A 16584-nucleotide genomic window follows, 5' to 3' on the forward strand; every position below is an offset into this window, starting at 1 on the left:
TTGAACCAAGGTGCCTTAACTGGGCTTACAGAATGTGTCCAAAATCCGGGACCCATGACTCCTGTGGAACTGAAATTTGGCAAATTTTATAAAACATTTTATGACATAAAAACCATCATAAAACATTTTATGACATAATACAAAATGACACAAAACATGTCCTGTGGTCAACTCCTGATGTTTGACTGAGCTATAGAGTTCAACATTGACTACTTTCAAAGCAGATCCATCTCTGAATGTCTCCCTGAATTTTTAAGAACTTTTCCAGCACATTAGAAGCCTTGCCATTGTTAAAGGCATTGCGGAATCTGGTAAGGAAATATCTCTGAAATGATGACCCCACAGGTCAAGGGTTGTCTAGTAATTTATTAAACTTGTACGCTGCCCAACTCTCAATGACTGGGCACCTCACAACAATCAAAAGAAATTACAATAAAATCAATAAAACATTAAAAATAAAGATAAAGTTTGAGGGGTTTTGTGTGTGTGTGTAGCTTCAAGTCAGTGTTGACTCCTAGCAACTGCCTGGACAAGTCCCTGCAGTTTTCTTGGCAATGTTTTCAGAAGTGGTTCACCATTTTCTTCTTCTTCCTAGGACTGAGAGAGGGACTCCCAGCTGGCTTTGCACCCAAGGCGGGACTGGAACTCAGTCTCCCGGTTTCTAGCCTGGTGCCTTCACCACTACGCCAGACTGGCTCCGCACCTTTGAGTGCAGCAGGTGATTTCCTTTGGAGCAGGAGCGGCAAGCCCGAGGCAGAATCTGAGCAATGCTAATGAGACAGCAGCGCTTAGGAATGGTTGGTCTGGTCTGCACTCCAGCAACATCAGCAACAACCAACAGCAACGGGATTCTGTCAGCAGGCCTGGGGAGCCCAGGTTGATAGAGCCGATCTAGTGGCTGATTTGATGGTGTTTGTGGCCATTGCAGGGGCGCGGGATCGATGGGTTTTTGTATTGTGGATTTTAATTCTGTAAGCTGCCTGGAGTCACCACGTGTGAGTTGGGCAGCTGTAAAAATGTGTTTAATAAATAAATGAAGCATCTTGCCTTGGAGTAAATCCAGTCAATGGGAAAACCACCTGCGTAGAGATGGCCCTGGGCTGGCGGTGTCTTCCACCAGCTCTCCAACCCTGACCCCAAGCAGGCAACATCCCATTTGGGCATCCAAACTCCTCTGCATCTCATTCAGTTGCCTTGATCGGTGTTTCTCAACCTCAGCCGCTTTAAGAGACGGAGCTGATCGAGCTCTCCCAGCAGATCAACATGAACCGTGAGTGTCGGCCGCCTGCCTGCTGCCGGGGGCGGGGGGGAGTGCTGGCCCTCCCTCGGCCCCCGCCTCTCCCGGACGCTGTTCTCCCTGGCCCGATCCTCCTGCTCCCCACTTTGCCTGCCGTGCTGCACTAGCAGAACCCGGGCTTGCGCCAGGCATGTGCACTGCCTGGCCACAGGCAGGATCCACACGACCGAGAGCTCCGCGTGACGCCGCCTTTCCTCTGACAGGGTCTGCCACAATCCACTCCCCTGTATGGCGCCCTCAGAGCGGTCCCTCCAACGCTCACGCTCATGACCTCCTTCCTCGGCCGGCTCGGCCGTTTCTGCAAGAACAGGAGGGTTGCTTGGGCCACGGACTCTCTGGCACGGGTCACCCGGGACACTCAGCCCCAAAGCCACGTCCACAAAACTTTGTTTCAAAACTCATGTTCAGGCTTAATGAGATGTGCTGGTTTGCGCAAGGCACCCTAAAGCAATAGCTGAATTCCTGCAGTGTGCGGAACCACAAAGCACCCTCTCCGCTTAGCTTATAATCGGTGCTGTGTGAACCTCTGAACCTATAGCAAGGAGTGAGGCTGCATTTTGGGTTGCATCGCTCAAAGCATCACTTTGAAATCATGGAAAGGGATCATTCACGTTTCACTGCACTGCTCAGACCTACCTCAAGTCCTGTGTCCAGTTCTGGGACCTTATTATTATTATTATTTTATTTATTTAATCCCACATTTTACGGAGGATTTAAAGCAACCGAAACAGCAACAGCAAGCTTATGCCCTTTGATAAAACCTGTTAGGTCAGAAAAAGTGCTACCAGCCTCCCCCTGATTTTGTCACCATAGACCAGTGTTTCTCAAACTTAGCCTCTCGAGGATGTGTGGATTTCAACTCCCAGGATTCCCCAACCAGCATTCTGGGAGTTGAAGTCCACGTCTTAAAGCATGCTGGCTGAGGAATCCTGGGAGTTGAAGTCCACGCATCTTCAAGTTGCTAGGAGTGAGAAACGCTGGCCTTGCTCTCTCGGGCCACAGGAAGGCGGATTCCAGCGGGATTCTGCTGTCCGGAAGGCAAGAGCTGCTGGAGCCCCTCTGCTCCCTGCGCTAATCCAGGCTGTGCAGCCGCAACGGCGCAGCCCCGACCCGGCCCCGGACGGAATTCGCACGGCCCCCGGCCCCCGGGCGAATGTAGCCCACGCAGGCGCAGTAGCGCCGCCAAGCCGGGCTCCCCTCGGGGCGCACGCGCAGTTAGATGGGCGGGGCCTCCTCGCCCGTCCCTTCCCCCGCCCGGCGCCGCTCACTTCCCCCGACGCGACTGCGCCGGGGCACGTGAGCCTGTTTGGGCCACATGACGCGCTCCCGCCCCGCCCCGCGCCCGCCAAGCCCCGCCCCCTCCGCTCGAGAGCGAGCAGCGAGCGGCCTCCTTCCGGCGTTTGCCCCGGCCCGCTCCGCCGCCGCGCCCTCCTCCCCGGTTATGAGGCTCGCCCGCCGGCGCTGGAGCGCAGCTGGGTCTGTGCGGCGCGGCCGCCGCTGAGGCATCGCCGCCTCCGCCAGGGCGGGGACCGCCTTCCCAGCCCCCGCCGCCGCCGCCAGGATGGGCCGGGAGCCGCAGCCCGCCCGCCGCTGAGGCGCGAGACGCGGAGGGAGCCGGGAGCGGGAGGACCGCGTCGAGGAGGAGCAGGAGGAGGACGGGAGAGCGGCCGGCGCCATGGCGGAGCAGACCTACTCCTGGTGAGCCGCCGCCGCCGCCGCGCCGGTCCGGGCCCCTCGCGCGCCTCGGCGCTCCGCAGCCCCCGGGAGCGCCGCTGGCGAAGCGCCCGGCCCCGAGCGCCCCCGAGCGCCCCGCGGCGGATCTCCGGGGGCGTCGCGCTCCGCCTGCGGGGCTCGGCCGGTCGCGGGGCCGCCTGGCTGCCGCCGGGCTTGGGAACTTTTGTCCCCCCTCCGCGCGCTCTGGTGGCCGAGGCCTCCCAGCGAATCTTGGGTTGCGCTAGCCTTGTGGGGGAGCCGGTTGTGGCGCGGAGGCGCGGATCCCCCTCAGATCCGGCCGTGGAGCTGATGCGGGGCCTTTTCTCGGCTGAGAACCCGCCGATTACGGAGCTGTAACTCAGGCCGGGCTGCTCTGTCAGAGAGGAGAGGTGGAAGATGAAGGGGAGAGAGTGTGCCCTGTTGCAAAACAGGATTCCGAATCCCATCGGCCTGGAGTCTGATAAAGGCCCGGTTGCTGCGAGAGGAGCTCGAGACGCGATAATCCGGTCAGGGCTTAAGCAGCAGGGCATCCCACCGGCACCCTTACACAGGGATGGCTCTGCGTGTGTTCATCCATTTGTTCTTGGGGGACACCTAAGCACACCTTTTATGGTAATCTCTAAGGTACCTTCCAGCCCTTCTGTGAGGAACATGTTTATTTGTATGGAGAAAAAAATGGAGTTGTAGAGAAGCATGTTTTCAGTTGGGGGGGGGTGGATTTAAGAGAGAGAACAAATCCTGTGATTTCCTTGAATGACTTTTTTATTGATGTGGGCTCCTAACAATTTGTTTAGTTGTGGTGGCAACTTTGCTCAAAGCCTGGCATGTGTGATGAGGGGGGATAAAAGGGGCTCTAGCTTTGCCCGTGTCTTGCAACGGCTGTTGGTCTGATAACCCCCCAAAAATCCTAATGGTGAGAAAAGACAGCCCTGTCCTTTCTGCTAATGCCTTCTTAAGATGAACTCCTACAGAGGCATGATTCATACTGCATGTTAAGCCATAACATGGTCTGTTTTTTAACTATTATTTATTTACTACTCTTACAGACACGCACACAGACTGCTGTAGTCAAACAAGATTCCCAGTAGATTAAAATATTCCTGTTAAAATACCAAAATCAGATCAATAGCACAACTGATAAAACAGTAGGTGTACATTTTGATTATTGGATAGTGTAAGCCCAAGCGTTGTACTCACGGTGTGTGGTTTAGCATAATGTGTGAAAACCGCGAGGATCTAGTGGGCTTCATTTGTAAGCGAATGGACATAATATGGCACCTGCCCCCAAGTGTGGTTGGGAAGTGAGTACATAAGACTCTCATACAATCACATGAAGCAGTGAATGGAAATGCACGGATGACCTTCGTGTTAAGTGGTGCTTTTTCATATTCCTTTGGTGATCTTTTTGTAAGGTTAGGCTGATGCCACATGGCTGAAAATTTGCTGCTTTAGTAGAAAGTATGCTTGGTATTAGGCTGGATGCTTGTGTTGCAGGGATACCTGAGTATAACTGTTAGAGTGAATTGTGGTTAAATTGAGATTGAGGTAACTAAACACTTAAAAGAATATTGGCTTGAAATTGTATGTTTAGGCCATTACAAATCACATGCCAATTAAAGTGTCCTAGAGCCAACATCCTAACTCAGATTTCAGTCTTGACAGTCCTTTCCATGACAACTAATTGATGAATTAAAAAGAAGTAAATTCCTGAGTCACAGCAATATCCACTTGAGAGTTCTTAAAGAACTAAAATGTGGAATTATTCTTCTAACAGAAATACTTCTGTTTAAAGTTGACATCTTCCTGAGAACTGGAAAATAGTTAACATAACTCCAGTTTTTAAAAGAGAATTGAGGGAGGAGACAGGATGGACAGAATATAATGTCTATTCTGAGTAAATGATAAAAAACATTATTGAAGAGACAATAATTAAGCATACAGAAGAACAAGCCTTGCTGCTGAACAACCAACATAGCTTCTGCAAAGATGTCAGTAAGCAAGTATACTGGTTATGGTCAACAGACATTTCCACATTTTGAATATTTTGAATATTTCAAAAAGTTTTTGTTGATGTCCTTCATCCAAAGTTCCTGTACAATCTTAAAACTCTTCAATAAAAGAGCAAGTGCTGTCATAGATGTTCAAAATGGACACAGATCAATGTTCAGACTGTTACTTTTAATTTATTTGGATTTAGGATTGAGTAGTGAGTTGGCCAGGTTTGCCAATGATACCAGTTGTAACATCAAAAGAAGATTCTGGGAACTTCAAAAGGATTTCCAAACTGGATGAATAGTTGTCAAAATGAAAGATGCAGTTCAGTGCAATGGCAAAAAGGATCAGATTGGTACACCAAAAAAATCCAAATTTCACATGTACGTTGATGGGATCCAATCTGATGGTGAGTGATAAGGAAAAGATTCTTGAAGTCATAGTAGATAACTCAAGATAATTATTAGCCCAGAGTGTGGATGCTGTGAAAAAGTTAAGTTCCAAGCTATAAATTCTTAAGAAGGGAACCAAAACTAATCCAGCCACTCTAATGTGGTTGGACCACACTTGGAATATTATGTGCAGTCCTGGTCACCACCTCAGAAGAAAAGGAATGGTGTATAATTGGAGAAGGTACAACAAAGGCATCCAAAATAATTAAGGAGCTGGAGTGGCTTCCCAGTGAAGAAGGCCTTGGAATGATGATAAGATGTGATAAAGATAAAATTATGCATATTATGGATATGAACAATTTTTTTCTCCCTCTTGCAATATTAAAGCATGCGGTTATCCATCTATATACCTCTAAAACTCTCATGTCTTTTTGTCTGTAACCTTTAACTGGGCAAACCGGTGCATCATAGGGCAACAGTTTTTGAACCAAGGTACCTCAAATGGGCTAACTTACACAATTTAAATTTGGCAAATTTTATAACACTTTTTATGACATACAAATCATCATAAAACATTTTATGACATAATACAAAATGTTATAAAACATTTACTGTGGTCAACTCCTGAAGTTTGACTCTGCTATACAGTTCAGTATGAATGACTTGGGCTATTTTCAAGGCAGATCCATCTCTGAATATCTCCCTGAATTTTTAAGAGCTTTTCCAGTGAAGGCAGTACATTAGAAGCTCTGCCATTCTTGAAGGCATTGAGGTAAGGAAATATCTTTGAAATGATGAGCCCACATGTCAAGGGTTGTCTAGTTAAAACTAAATGCAGGGAAATTCAATACTGTTAAAAGGAAAGATTCATTTACATAATACATGGTTAAAAGTATACAAGCTGTTGTATTCTGATGTGATGGCTTGTGGCCAGTTTAGGGGGTTGGATCAATTCATAGAGGATCAGTTATTGATGATTACTATTCTTTATGGCTATGTTCTGTTTCCATTTATCATGGCCAGCTGATCTGAAATACCGGCTGCTAGGAAGCAAAAGGACTGTTTTCCTTGTGAGCATCCCAAATCCATCTGATTGGCCACGGTGTTATCTAGAATGCTGAGCTAGATGATAGCTGACCTGATCTAGTAGAGTCTTAAGTTCTTAATTTTTGTGTCAGTTAATTTTATAGTGATGTAATTGATCCAAGAGGTGAGAATTCCCAAGCTACAGTATAGGACTAATGTGGTGTGGATAGAGAACATCTAGTTTAAATTGCTCTTTCAATTAACAGTTACATTTGGTTGCTGTGGGCATGTTGCCGTGTTCAGGTTCAGATTTTAAATGTGCGTGTTGTGCTTCTCTCTCCTTTCCTTGTGGAATCTTGTTACCTTTATTGCTTTTTTTTTTTCAGTAGGTATAATCCAAATTGGAAAAACTGTGTTTATGACAAGCAAACATTTGCTTCCAAATCGGAAACAGGGACTTGTATCACTCTGTCATTTTGATTCTAGTTTGCAGGAAACCTAGAACTCTTGTAGAAATCCATCAATAGTTAACAGACTGTTGTTTGTACATGACAATGATAGTTGGTTCATTGTTGAAACGTTGCATTTTTGTACATTATTTACAGTTGTGTTGTACATCAAAATTATGTGATTGAAAATGACCATTGAAGCAGATTCAGACGTGATCAACCAAGCGTCATCAACTTTCTGTTCAGTATTAAGCTATAACACTTTAGCGGGAACATACATACATACATTTGTTTGTTTGTTTGTTTGCAGTTTTTATATCCTGTCCCAATCAGGGGACTCTGAGCAAATTATAACGGAGTACAGATATGAAAGAATATAAAATGCTATATTAATACTAAACACCTCCCCCAAATGAGCCTTTTAAATTAAGGTAAAAGGCTCAATGATTACATAGGATGAATTCAGCTACTTTTCAAAATACCACAAGGGAGGGGGCTTGGAATTGATTTTACCAAAGTGTGGGGGCCGCAGTAGGAAAGGCCTGCTGTCTGGTTCTGGTCCACCTAATCTCTGATGTAGTGAGGGGGACTCTTAGAGGGTCCAGCCTTGCTCACCACATTGGATTCTCTCCAGTCGGCATTCAGCCCAGGGTGGATGCAAGTGAATTTATCTTCCAGGAAACCCACAGAATCATCTGGCAAGTCTGAAAGCATCTTAGCCTATCCATCTTTCTCTAGAAGAGTTTGGGTAACTTTGAACATGGCTACTGGAGTCTGTGTGGAGAAAATTTGATGTTTTGCCACCATAAAGGCTTGAAGATGAATTCTTACCAGTGCTTGATTGGTCACATTCAGATTTCCCTTACTTTTGTTCAAAGTGTGTTTTCAATCACTTAATTTCCCTTATCTTAATTTTCTTTTTTTTAAAGAATTTTATTAAGTTTGAAACAAAAATAAAAAATACAAAAAAAGAAAAATACAAAAAAAAAAAAGAAAAACTAAGAGTGAAACACAAGAAAAAAGAATGTTGAAGATTACATAAAGTGACTTCCAACTTTCAACAGCAAGAATATACAGCAATTTCCATAATCAATCCCTTAAACCAAGATCACATTATTTCTATAAATCCTTCCATTAGCACATGTACAAATCACTAATGCAATTGCTCCTTCCCCTTATATAAAAAAGGTATATATATTTCTAAATCAACTTCCCTCCCCCATAAAACATTTATATAATTATTTCCTTCCTACCACTATTCTATATATTTCTGTCCACTATAATAAAAATCAAATTATAAAAACATATAAATTATCTACTTTTATAATTAATAATACTACAGCAATCTTAACCCTATTAAACCTAAAACCAAGCAATTATTATTATATCTTATAGATACCTTATAAATCTTACAAATCAAACAAACCTTAAAAAAAAAAGTCTAGTAATGGCAAACCACCCTGCTATAGTCTGTCAAGAAAATGTTGCAAAAGTGGCATCCCCCCAAAGGTTCAGACATGACTCGGTGCTTGCACAGAGGACCTTTCACTTTTACAAGTCTTAATCCAAATCGTTAAAGAGAAATGAAATTGTAATAGCCTCATTATCAATCAAATTACACATTCTTAAATTTTTACCCCACTTAAAAATATACTAAGACATTTACATATCTCCCTATTACACCCAAGGCATTTTTCTTGCAAAAATCAATCAGCCCAACTGCCCCCCTTAAAAACTCAAACTTCTCAGCAAAAAAACTCCCACAAATCAGATTCTCTTCTCATAACATTCCTTCAGAAAAACAACCCTCCTTGCAGTCTGCAGTTCAGACTGTCACTTTAACCCCTTCAGCACCAAAGTGTAGTCTTCGTCTGGCATTACTTCAGCCTTGCTGTCAGTGGAAAGATCTCCATCTTTGTCAAAATCGTCTTCTTCCATAACATTTTCAGCCAGATGGCACACTTTAGAAATAATATCTTCCCCAATGTCCCGAATATTCTGCAGAATAGCCTGACAGCGATCTGAAAAAATCTCTTTGAAAGTCTGCTCAGGCTCACAACAGGACTCTGAAAAAGTCTCCTTGAAATCCTCCAAGTTTCAGGCAGCAGATTATGGTGCCCCCTAGATACTTGACTTGCTGAGATAGGAGTTAATAAAAAACTTCCCAGTGAAATTAAAACAGGAGAAAGTGTGCTAGCAAACAGCTCTCAGGGAAAGTGAACAGAGGACTAGAGATTCCAAACAGCAAATTCAACGTGTAGGAAAATATTAAATCCTTCAAATTCAGTACAAAAATAATAACAGGGAGGCAGTTATTTATTCTCAATTCTCCTTAGTCTTTGAATGGGAAAACAAGCCAAAACTTTAAAAGATTTTAAAATTTAATCCAGAAAATAACGATAAGCACCAAGAGAGTCCACTTCTTCTTACTGTAGAAAGCGTCTCTTAGGGTGCAACAACTTTTTGAAAAAAAAGTAAATTGGGTGCTTTAGAAATGGGGTGATTGGACTAACTGTCCCTTTAAGGGCTGCAGCGTGGCTTGGAAATGGTGAAATCCCAGCCTCCCGGTGAAGTTTTACCCATCGATCATGCACGCTATCCACGATCTGGCTGCAACTTGCCATCCGGAGGATGAATGGGTCGATTCCAAGCATTTTCCTTAATCCAGAGAAGTGCTCTGGGCTATAGGAGAAACCAGCCTGCGCCCGAAAAAACTGCCATGATGCCAGTTCTGCCTGCAGAGCTTGGAGGCACACCTGCTCTGTCCACCATATTCCCACCGGAAGTCCCTTATCTTAATTTTCTTGATAAACCAAAGAGCTGCTTAGGGTCATCAAATGGACAGGGACTTTTCAGGAACAATGTCACAAATTGTTTTGGTGGCTTCTGTTTTCCAGAGATTCACTAGGCATGCGATGGAGTTGGCTTCCAAATTGTTTGGGAATTCCCTGCATGCCCTCAGGAATCCTTCTAAATCCATCCTGTGTCTCAAATGGACCATCTGAAAGGGTCTACAACTCATAGGGTAGTCAGGGGTAGTTGGAATGTACAATTTGGCAAGGAATTGATTTGACCACAGTAAAGGACAGCTAGTTATGTTATCCATTTAATGTTATCCATTAATCTCATCTGCTCTGTGCCCTCCCATGTGCTTTGAAGCTGATATTACTTGAGGTAGGCCCATGGTCACATGGAAGCCATGAACTCCTGAGCTGTTCCAGAGCTCCCCCTCAGGTCATAGAGATTCCCCTAGGATAATGTCTTAAGAGCTCCAACACCACCCCTGAGATGCCATCCAGGAGCTTGTGAGGGGCCATGACCTTGCAAGGAGGTAGTCACTACGCTAGCATTAGCCCTAGGGCCCAACTCCATAAAAGAGTGCAAGATCTTATATCTTCTGGATAAGTAATTCTTTTTTTGTTGTGAGGGGGGGACTTAGAAGTATTTGAACTAAAATATGCCAAGTCTGAACCCATATACAGGTACTTGGAAGTATGTCTGATTCTGGGTAGACGTATATCATAGTGTTATTACAGGCTAATGCCATACTTAAAAAAACCCAAAGTTTTCCTTGGAGCTTTACTTTTATTAGTATATTGTTATAGATACGGCTCATATGTAACTACTGTTTAGTGCTCAGTTGGAACCTTATGTTTCTTTTTCTCCTTTCTAAATTCCTAAGGGTTATATTCCAGGTAGTCCCTTGTATTCGAAATGTATTAAGGGGAGAGGCAGGGTTGACTAAAGTCGAAACAGGTACATGGACTTGAATCATAGCATACTGGCTGAAGTTAACTGCTTTTTCTCATAGGCTTGAATTCTTTCCATATTGAGGACAGTTGTGAATCAGGATGGACTGGGACAATTTTATAAAAACTCAAAAATCTCAGCTTTTCTAGAGAGGTGTCCTTAATGATGAGTTATGAGTATATATTTAGTGCATATACCAGGTAGTCCTTATTCAGCGACTGCCTCATTTAGTGACCTTTCACAGTTACAACAGTGATGAAAAAGTAACTTTGCGACCAATCTTCACATTTACGAGCTTTGCAGGTCTGTAAAGCAAAGGAAAGTTGAAGTAAGATCATAAGCACAGTCACGGTTTTGCTTAGTGACTGCTTCGCTTAACGCCCTAGTTTCCAGTCCCCATTGTGGTTGCTAAATGAGGACTGCCTGTGCACAATGTATTAAGAATCTAGAATCCTACCAGGACCAGTCTGCTTTATCCAAGAATGTTTTTCTGAGCAGTCAAGCCCCCCCACTTTTTAAATAAAGCTTTATTAATTTTTTCAACATATACATAAAATACATAAAAACTAAAAAGAATGAAACAATGCTACAAGAAAAAAAACTAAAAAGGTGCGAAAATACAGAGAAGACTATTATATGGTGGCTTCCGACTTTCTACAACAAAGATATATATATAACTCATTATTAATCTCTTACTCTAATTTAAACTAAGATAAACATTTCGGTGGGCAGGTAACGGCATTCTGTTTAGTCATGCCAGCCACATGACCATGGAAGTGTCTATGGACAAATGCCGGCTCTTCGGCTTTGAAATGGAGATGAGCACTGCCCCCTAGCATTGGACATGACTGGACTTAATGTCAAGGGAAACCTTTACCTTTACCTAAACATTTCTATAAAGCATTTCCATCTCTATATGACATTCTCCTCTAAAACAAGCTATCTCTCTGTCTTAAAAAAATAAAAAACCTTTTCTAATAAGCAAATACTCAAATATTATCCTACTTCACTAAAATTTTGCCTGCTAAAATAACAAAAAATAAATTATCTACATTTGGTTAAAGGTAACCAAGGTAAAATCATGATCCCCAAAACAAAAGCATTAAAGGTTTAGAGACCATCCTGATAAACACATTTAAACAATTATCCAACTTCAAAATAGACTAACGCATTTACGTGTATCGGTATTACACACAAAGCTTTCCCCTTACAAGTCTCAAATTTGGCAGCCAGCCTTGATTCTTGATCTCGGTTTTCAAGGAACACAGCCAATCGTATCTCTCTCTTTGCACCCGAATCAAAGTTAACTCTCCACAGTCCAATTTTTCTCCCTTCACTTTTTGACTTGGAAACATTAAGCCTCATTTTCTTCTTCAAAGGAGGAGCACTGCTCTCAAAGTAGTTTTCACTCTTGTCTTCTTTTTCATGTTGTTGGTAGGCTTTAGACTCCACAAGTTCGAGGAGACGATCCAGGGCTTGGGTAGAGTTCTTCAGAAATCGCTTTCATTTCTTCCATGTCTCTCCACAGTGTGTTACCAGGAGAAAAAAGCTGTAAACAAAAGCCGTTCTCGCAGGAAAGCAGAGGCAGATAGCTCAAAACTCAGCTCCGCAGATTCAACAAAGTAGATAAATCTTTTATAATCCTCAAAACATTAAGAAAATGGCAACAAAACAAAAAATCTTTAAATCCCAATATTAGAACTTAAATATTAAAAAGGCCAACTTTCCAAATTTGTAAATTCCAAAAATAATGAAAATCACCAAGAGCTTCACATTTCTTTGTTGCGAAAGGCCTCTTTTCAGTAACAAGTTAAAAAAAAACCCTTGGTGTTTTAGAAATGGGGTGGCAAGATTTAGTATCCATTTTACAGCTTCAGCGCAGCCCTGAACTTGATGACATCTGCGCCTCCCAGCAGTCTCAATCACGGATTGATCGCAGGGACTCTGTTCTGGGACCCCTCCACAAGAAAATGCTGTCCAGAGAACAAAAGGGATGATTTCCTGGAGTCTCCTGACCCGGAGAATTCTTCAGGCTGCAGGGACCCAGCCCGCACCCAGAAAATGCTGCGCTGCCGGCACTGCTTTAAAAAGCAGTACCGCTCAGTCTGCCATTCCTCACAGGAAGCCCCCAGTCAGGCCCCCTTTTTCAAACCAGCGAGATACTTACATCACCTAACTGTCTCCAAATTCCAAAGAGCTCTAACTTTAGCGTGCTTTAACCCTCTTCCCACAGCAGTTTTGGATGGCTGATATAAAAGTTTCCTATGAGCTTAGACTACGCCCCCGTGGAAAAGGGACTATGGAACGTATAGCTCATGTTCTGTTATACTATACCCTCTGTAGCTATCCTAGGACCAGCCTTATAACTCCTTACCTGGTAAAACACCCCAGAAATTCTGATCATGTTTATGTACAGTTACTATTATCAAATCAGTATGACTTAGTTTCCCTGAAGGTAGTCAAATTCTGTTATATCACCTGTAAAATTAGACGCATTCTGACTGCCCGTCAATTAATCTGCTACCAATTGTAACATTCTTATCCTGTTTTTTGTTTTTAACTCTTAGTTTATTTTTAATGTGTTTTGTTATGAACTCTGGTTCGTGACTGTAATAAATTCTGTCTTATTGTAGAGAGCCATGGAGACGGCCTTGAAGGGAATATTCAGAAGCCATTATAGAAACAACAAGGGCGGAAGCATTCCTTAAGGAGTTAGTGTTAGGAAGAGGCTCGGGTTCGTTCTGCCCTGACTTAGGTATAAGAGGGAGAAAGGATAAAATATAAGACTTGCAAGATTCTGTTATTGTATGCTGTCTCAATATAATATATTCTAGTCCTTCTGTGGAGTCAGATCTGATCTACGTCGTAAAGGTAAAGGTAAAGGTTTCCCTTGACGTAAAGTCCAGTCGTGTCCGACTCTAGGGAGCGGTGCTCATCTCCGTTTCAAAGCCTTGGAGCCGGCGTTGTCCATAGGACACTTCCGGGTCATGTGGCCAGCATGACTCACGGAACGCCGTTACCTTCCCGCCGAAGCGGGTACCAATTAATCTACTCACATTGGCATGTTTTCGAACTGCTTGGTGTGCAGGAGCTGGGACGAGCAACGGGAGCTCACCCCGCCGCGCGGTTTCGAACCGCCGACCTTCCGATCGACAGCTCAGCGGTTTAACCCGCAGCGCCACCGCGTCCCTACTGATCTACGTCGTAGGGCTGAGAATTATGTCAAAACTCAGCAAAAATATTTCCCTTAAGCTGTTGTTTAAAAAAGTGAGGGCACTTTAGCTAATAACACACCCTATGAGTTGCACGCATAAATACATGCTCCTTAATTTTTGCCTTTACAGCAAGCACCCTGCGAGGGAGATTATGCTGAGAGGCTGAGTCCTAAGGTCCTCCAGAGAGCTTCCATGGTTGAGTGTGAGCTTAATCTGATTCTCATAGCTGTAGCCCAACTTCTGAACACCTCACAGGCATGAAGAATATTGCCTAAAACAGAATATTGTAATCATTCTATTTCTCAGATTTAATTTGTATTACATTGCTGCTTAATGTCACTGTGGTGCCTTTGGATGCAAACGTACCTGGTGATGACATTGGGTGTTCGCCAAGATCTCTGCCCCACCTGATTTTAAAGGTAAAGGTTTCCCCTGCTAGTCGTGTCCGACTCTAGGGGGTGGTGCTCATCTCCATTTCTTAGCCGAAGAGCCAGTGCTGTCCGAAGACACTTCCATGGTCATGTGGCCGGCATGACAAGTAAGGAACGCTGTTACCTTCCTGCTGAACCGGTACCTATTTATCTAGTTGCATTTTGCATGCTTTCGAATTGCTAGGTTGGTAAGAGCTGGGGCGAGTGTGGGAGCTCACTCCATCATGCGGGGCTAGGGTCTTGAACCGCCGAACTTGCAACCTTCCGATCGGCAAGCCTGGCATCTTAACTGCTAAGCCATCGCGCCCCCTCACTTGATTTTAAGATTCTTTTAATTTAAAAAAAAAAGTGGAAACTAGCATATTGCAAAGCAGAACATCAGCTTCGGTCATAATCTCAATCTCCAAGAATTGCTCTGGGCCTGTAACAATAGCAGAAGCATTTTTAGGAAATAAAAATGGTAAGTGGCAGCTGTGTAGAGTTTTGTTTGGGAGTGTGCCCACCTGCCCAGAAAAACGGTGGCTGGAGAGGCACAGAAGCTAGAGGCCTTGGTGGGGAGCAACCTCAACAGCTTGCCTTTAGCTAAATGGGAGTTTTGTGACTGGCAGTGCTTGCTTATAGCAACCAATTGATGCAGGTTCTGATGAGATGCTTTCAAAATTCCAGATGTGCCCACCAGCCTAAAAAGGTTGGGGACTCCTGGAGCTGGTGATTGGATGTATTGCTGTTTCACTCTCCCTTTAATTATACTTACTTTGCCATCAGGACGGATTTATGGTTGGCAGTCACCATAGTAAGCCCAATTTAGATGTCATCAAGCTGTTAAAAGTCTGTTACTGCAAAAAGAACTTTATAGCACCTTAAAAAGTTACTAATGTATTAGAGCTTAAGCATTCACTTCATCTGATGGGAAATTAGGGTTGGTTAAGAAGGAGAAAACAAATACCCCCAATGGCCAAAGTGGTTTGTTTCATTACTTTCCAATTTAACATACTTGGAGAGATAGAACATACACGGGCAGAAAAGACTTTGTGGATTACTACATCTTCATATAAACTACAATATTAAACTGCAGAATGGGATAATGTTACATAAGTTGTAACAGTTGGCTTCCAGATTGAGGATTCAGGCCCGTACAGGTGGAGATGCTTCCTTTATTAGTGAAGATACCCTCCTACTCTCTCTGTGCTGCAGACTTGAGTGAGATACTCATGTACACATAGCTATATTGGCTCAAAATTGAAAACAGTTCACTTCCTGGAATTCTTGTACCATTACTGCTTTCACCTTAATCTTACAAAGGGAACTCTTGAGATTCATGCTTGCAAAAAATCACTTTCAGTTGAGGCAGATACAGGTAGTCCTTGACTTAGGACCGTTCATTCAGCCATTGATTGAAGTTACAATGGAGCTGAACGAAGCGACTTATGACCAGTCCCTGAAGTTATAGCCGTTGTAGCGCCCACACTGTCACATGATCGTGATCTGGGCACTTGAGAACCCGTTTGCACTTACGACAAGTTGCCAAGCGCCCCACAATCATGTGATCGCCATTTGCAACCTTCCCTGCTGGCTTCCCTAGAAAGTCAATGGGGAAGCTGGCAGGGAAGGTCACAAGTCACTGGGGTAAATCTCCCCCATCCACGCATCCTCCCCAGCCCCTTTGTGCTTGCACCATGCTGGCCATTCATGCACCCCCCCACACCCTTCCTGACCTGTTCTGCACCCCTGTGTGTCCTCCCCAATCTGCACCGCACCTCTCACACACACCCATGCACCCTTCCTGACTTGCACTGCACCCCCTCGTGTCCTCCCCGACCCATGCCATACCCCTGTGGATAATCAGTGGGTAGTAACTGATCGCTGGTGGGATGAACTCTGATGATGTAATTATTGAAAAGTAAAGGTAAAGGTTTCCCTTGACGTAAAGTCCAGTCGTGTCCGACTCTAGGGGGCGGTGCTCATCTCCGTTTCTAAGCCTTTAGAGCCGGCGTTGTCCATAGGACACTTCCGGGTCATGTGGCCAGCATGACTCACGGAACGCCGTTACCTTCCCGCCAAAGCGGTACCTATTGATCTACTCACATTTGCATGTTTTCGAACTGCTAGGTGAGCAGGAGCTGGGACGAGCAACGGGAGCTCACCCCGCCGCGCGGTTTTGAACCGCCGACCTTCCGATCGACAGCTCAGCGGTTTAACCCGCAGCGCCACCGCGTCCCTAATAATTATTGAAAAGGAATGTATAAAATCTTTACTATATTGAAATATATGACTTGCATTGTTTTTTTATGCCAGATATAATTACACATAGCTTGTGGT

General features: G+C 44.2%; 1 protein-coding gene across 1 annotated transcript in view; it reads left to right on the forward strand.

Moving 5' to 3' along the window:
- Positions 1-2674: 2674 nt before the first annotated feature.
- Positions 2675-16584, forward strand: part of SPPL3 (signal peptide peptidase like 3) — an 81820-nt gene continuing 67910 nt past the window's right edge. The window contains exon 1 of the mRNA XM_063315346.1: positions 2675-2995. Within this exon, the coding sequence (XP_063171416.1) occupies positions 2973-2995 (23 nt within the window). The 5' untranslated portion in view covers positions 2675-2972. The remainder of the gene's footprint in view (positions 2996-16584) is intronic.

The sequence above is a fragment of the Candoia aspera genome, chromosome 15, assembly GCF_035149785.1.
Source record: "Candoia aspera isolate rCanAsp1 chromosome 15, rCanAsp1.hap2, whole genome shotgun sequence".
Lineage (NCBI taxonomy): Eukaryota > Metazoa > Chordata > Lepidosauria > Squamata > Boidae > Candoia > Candoia aspera.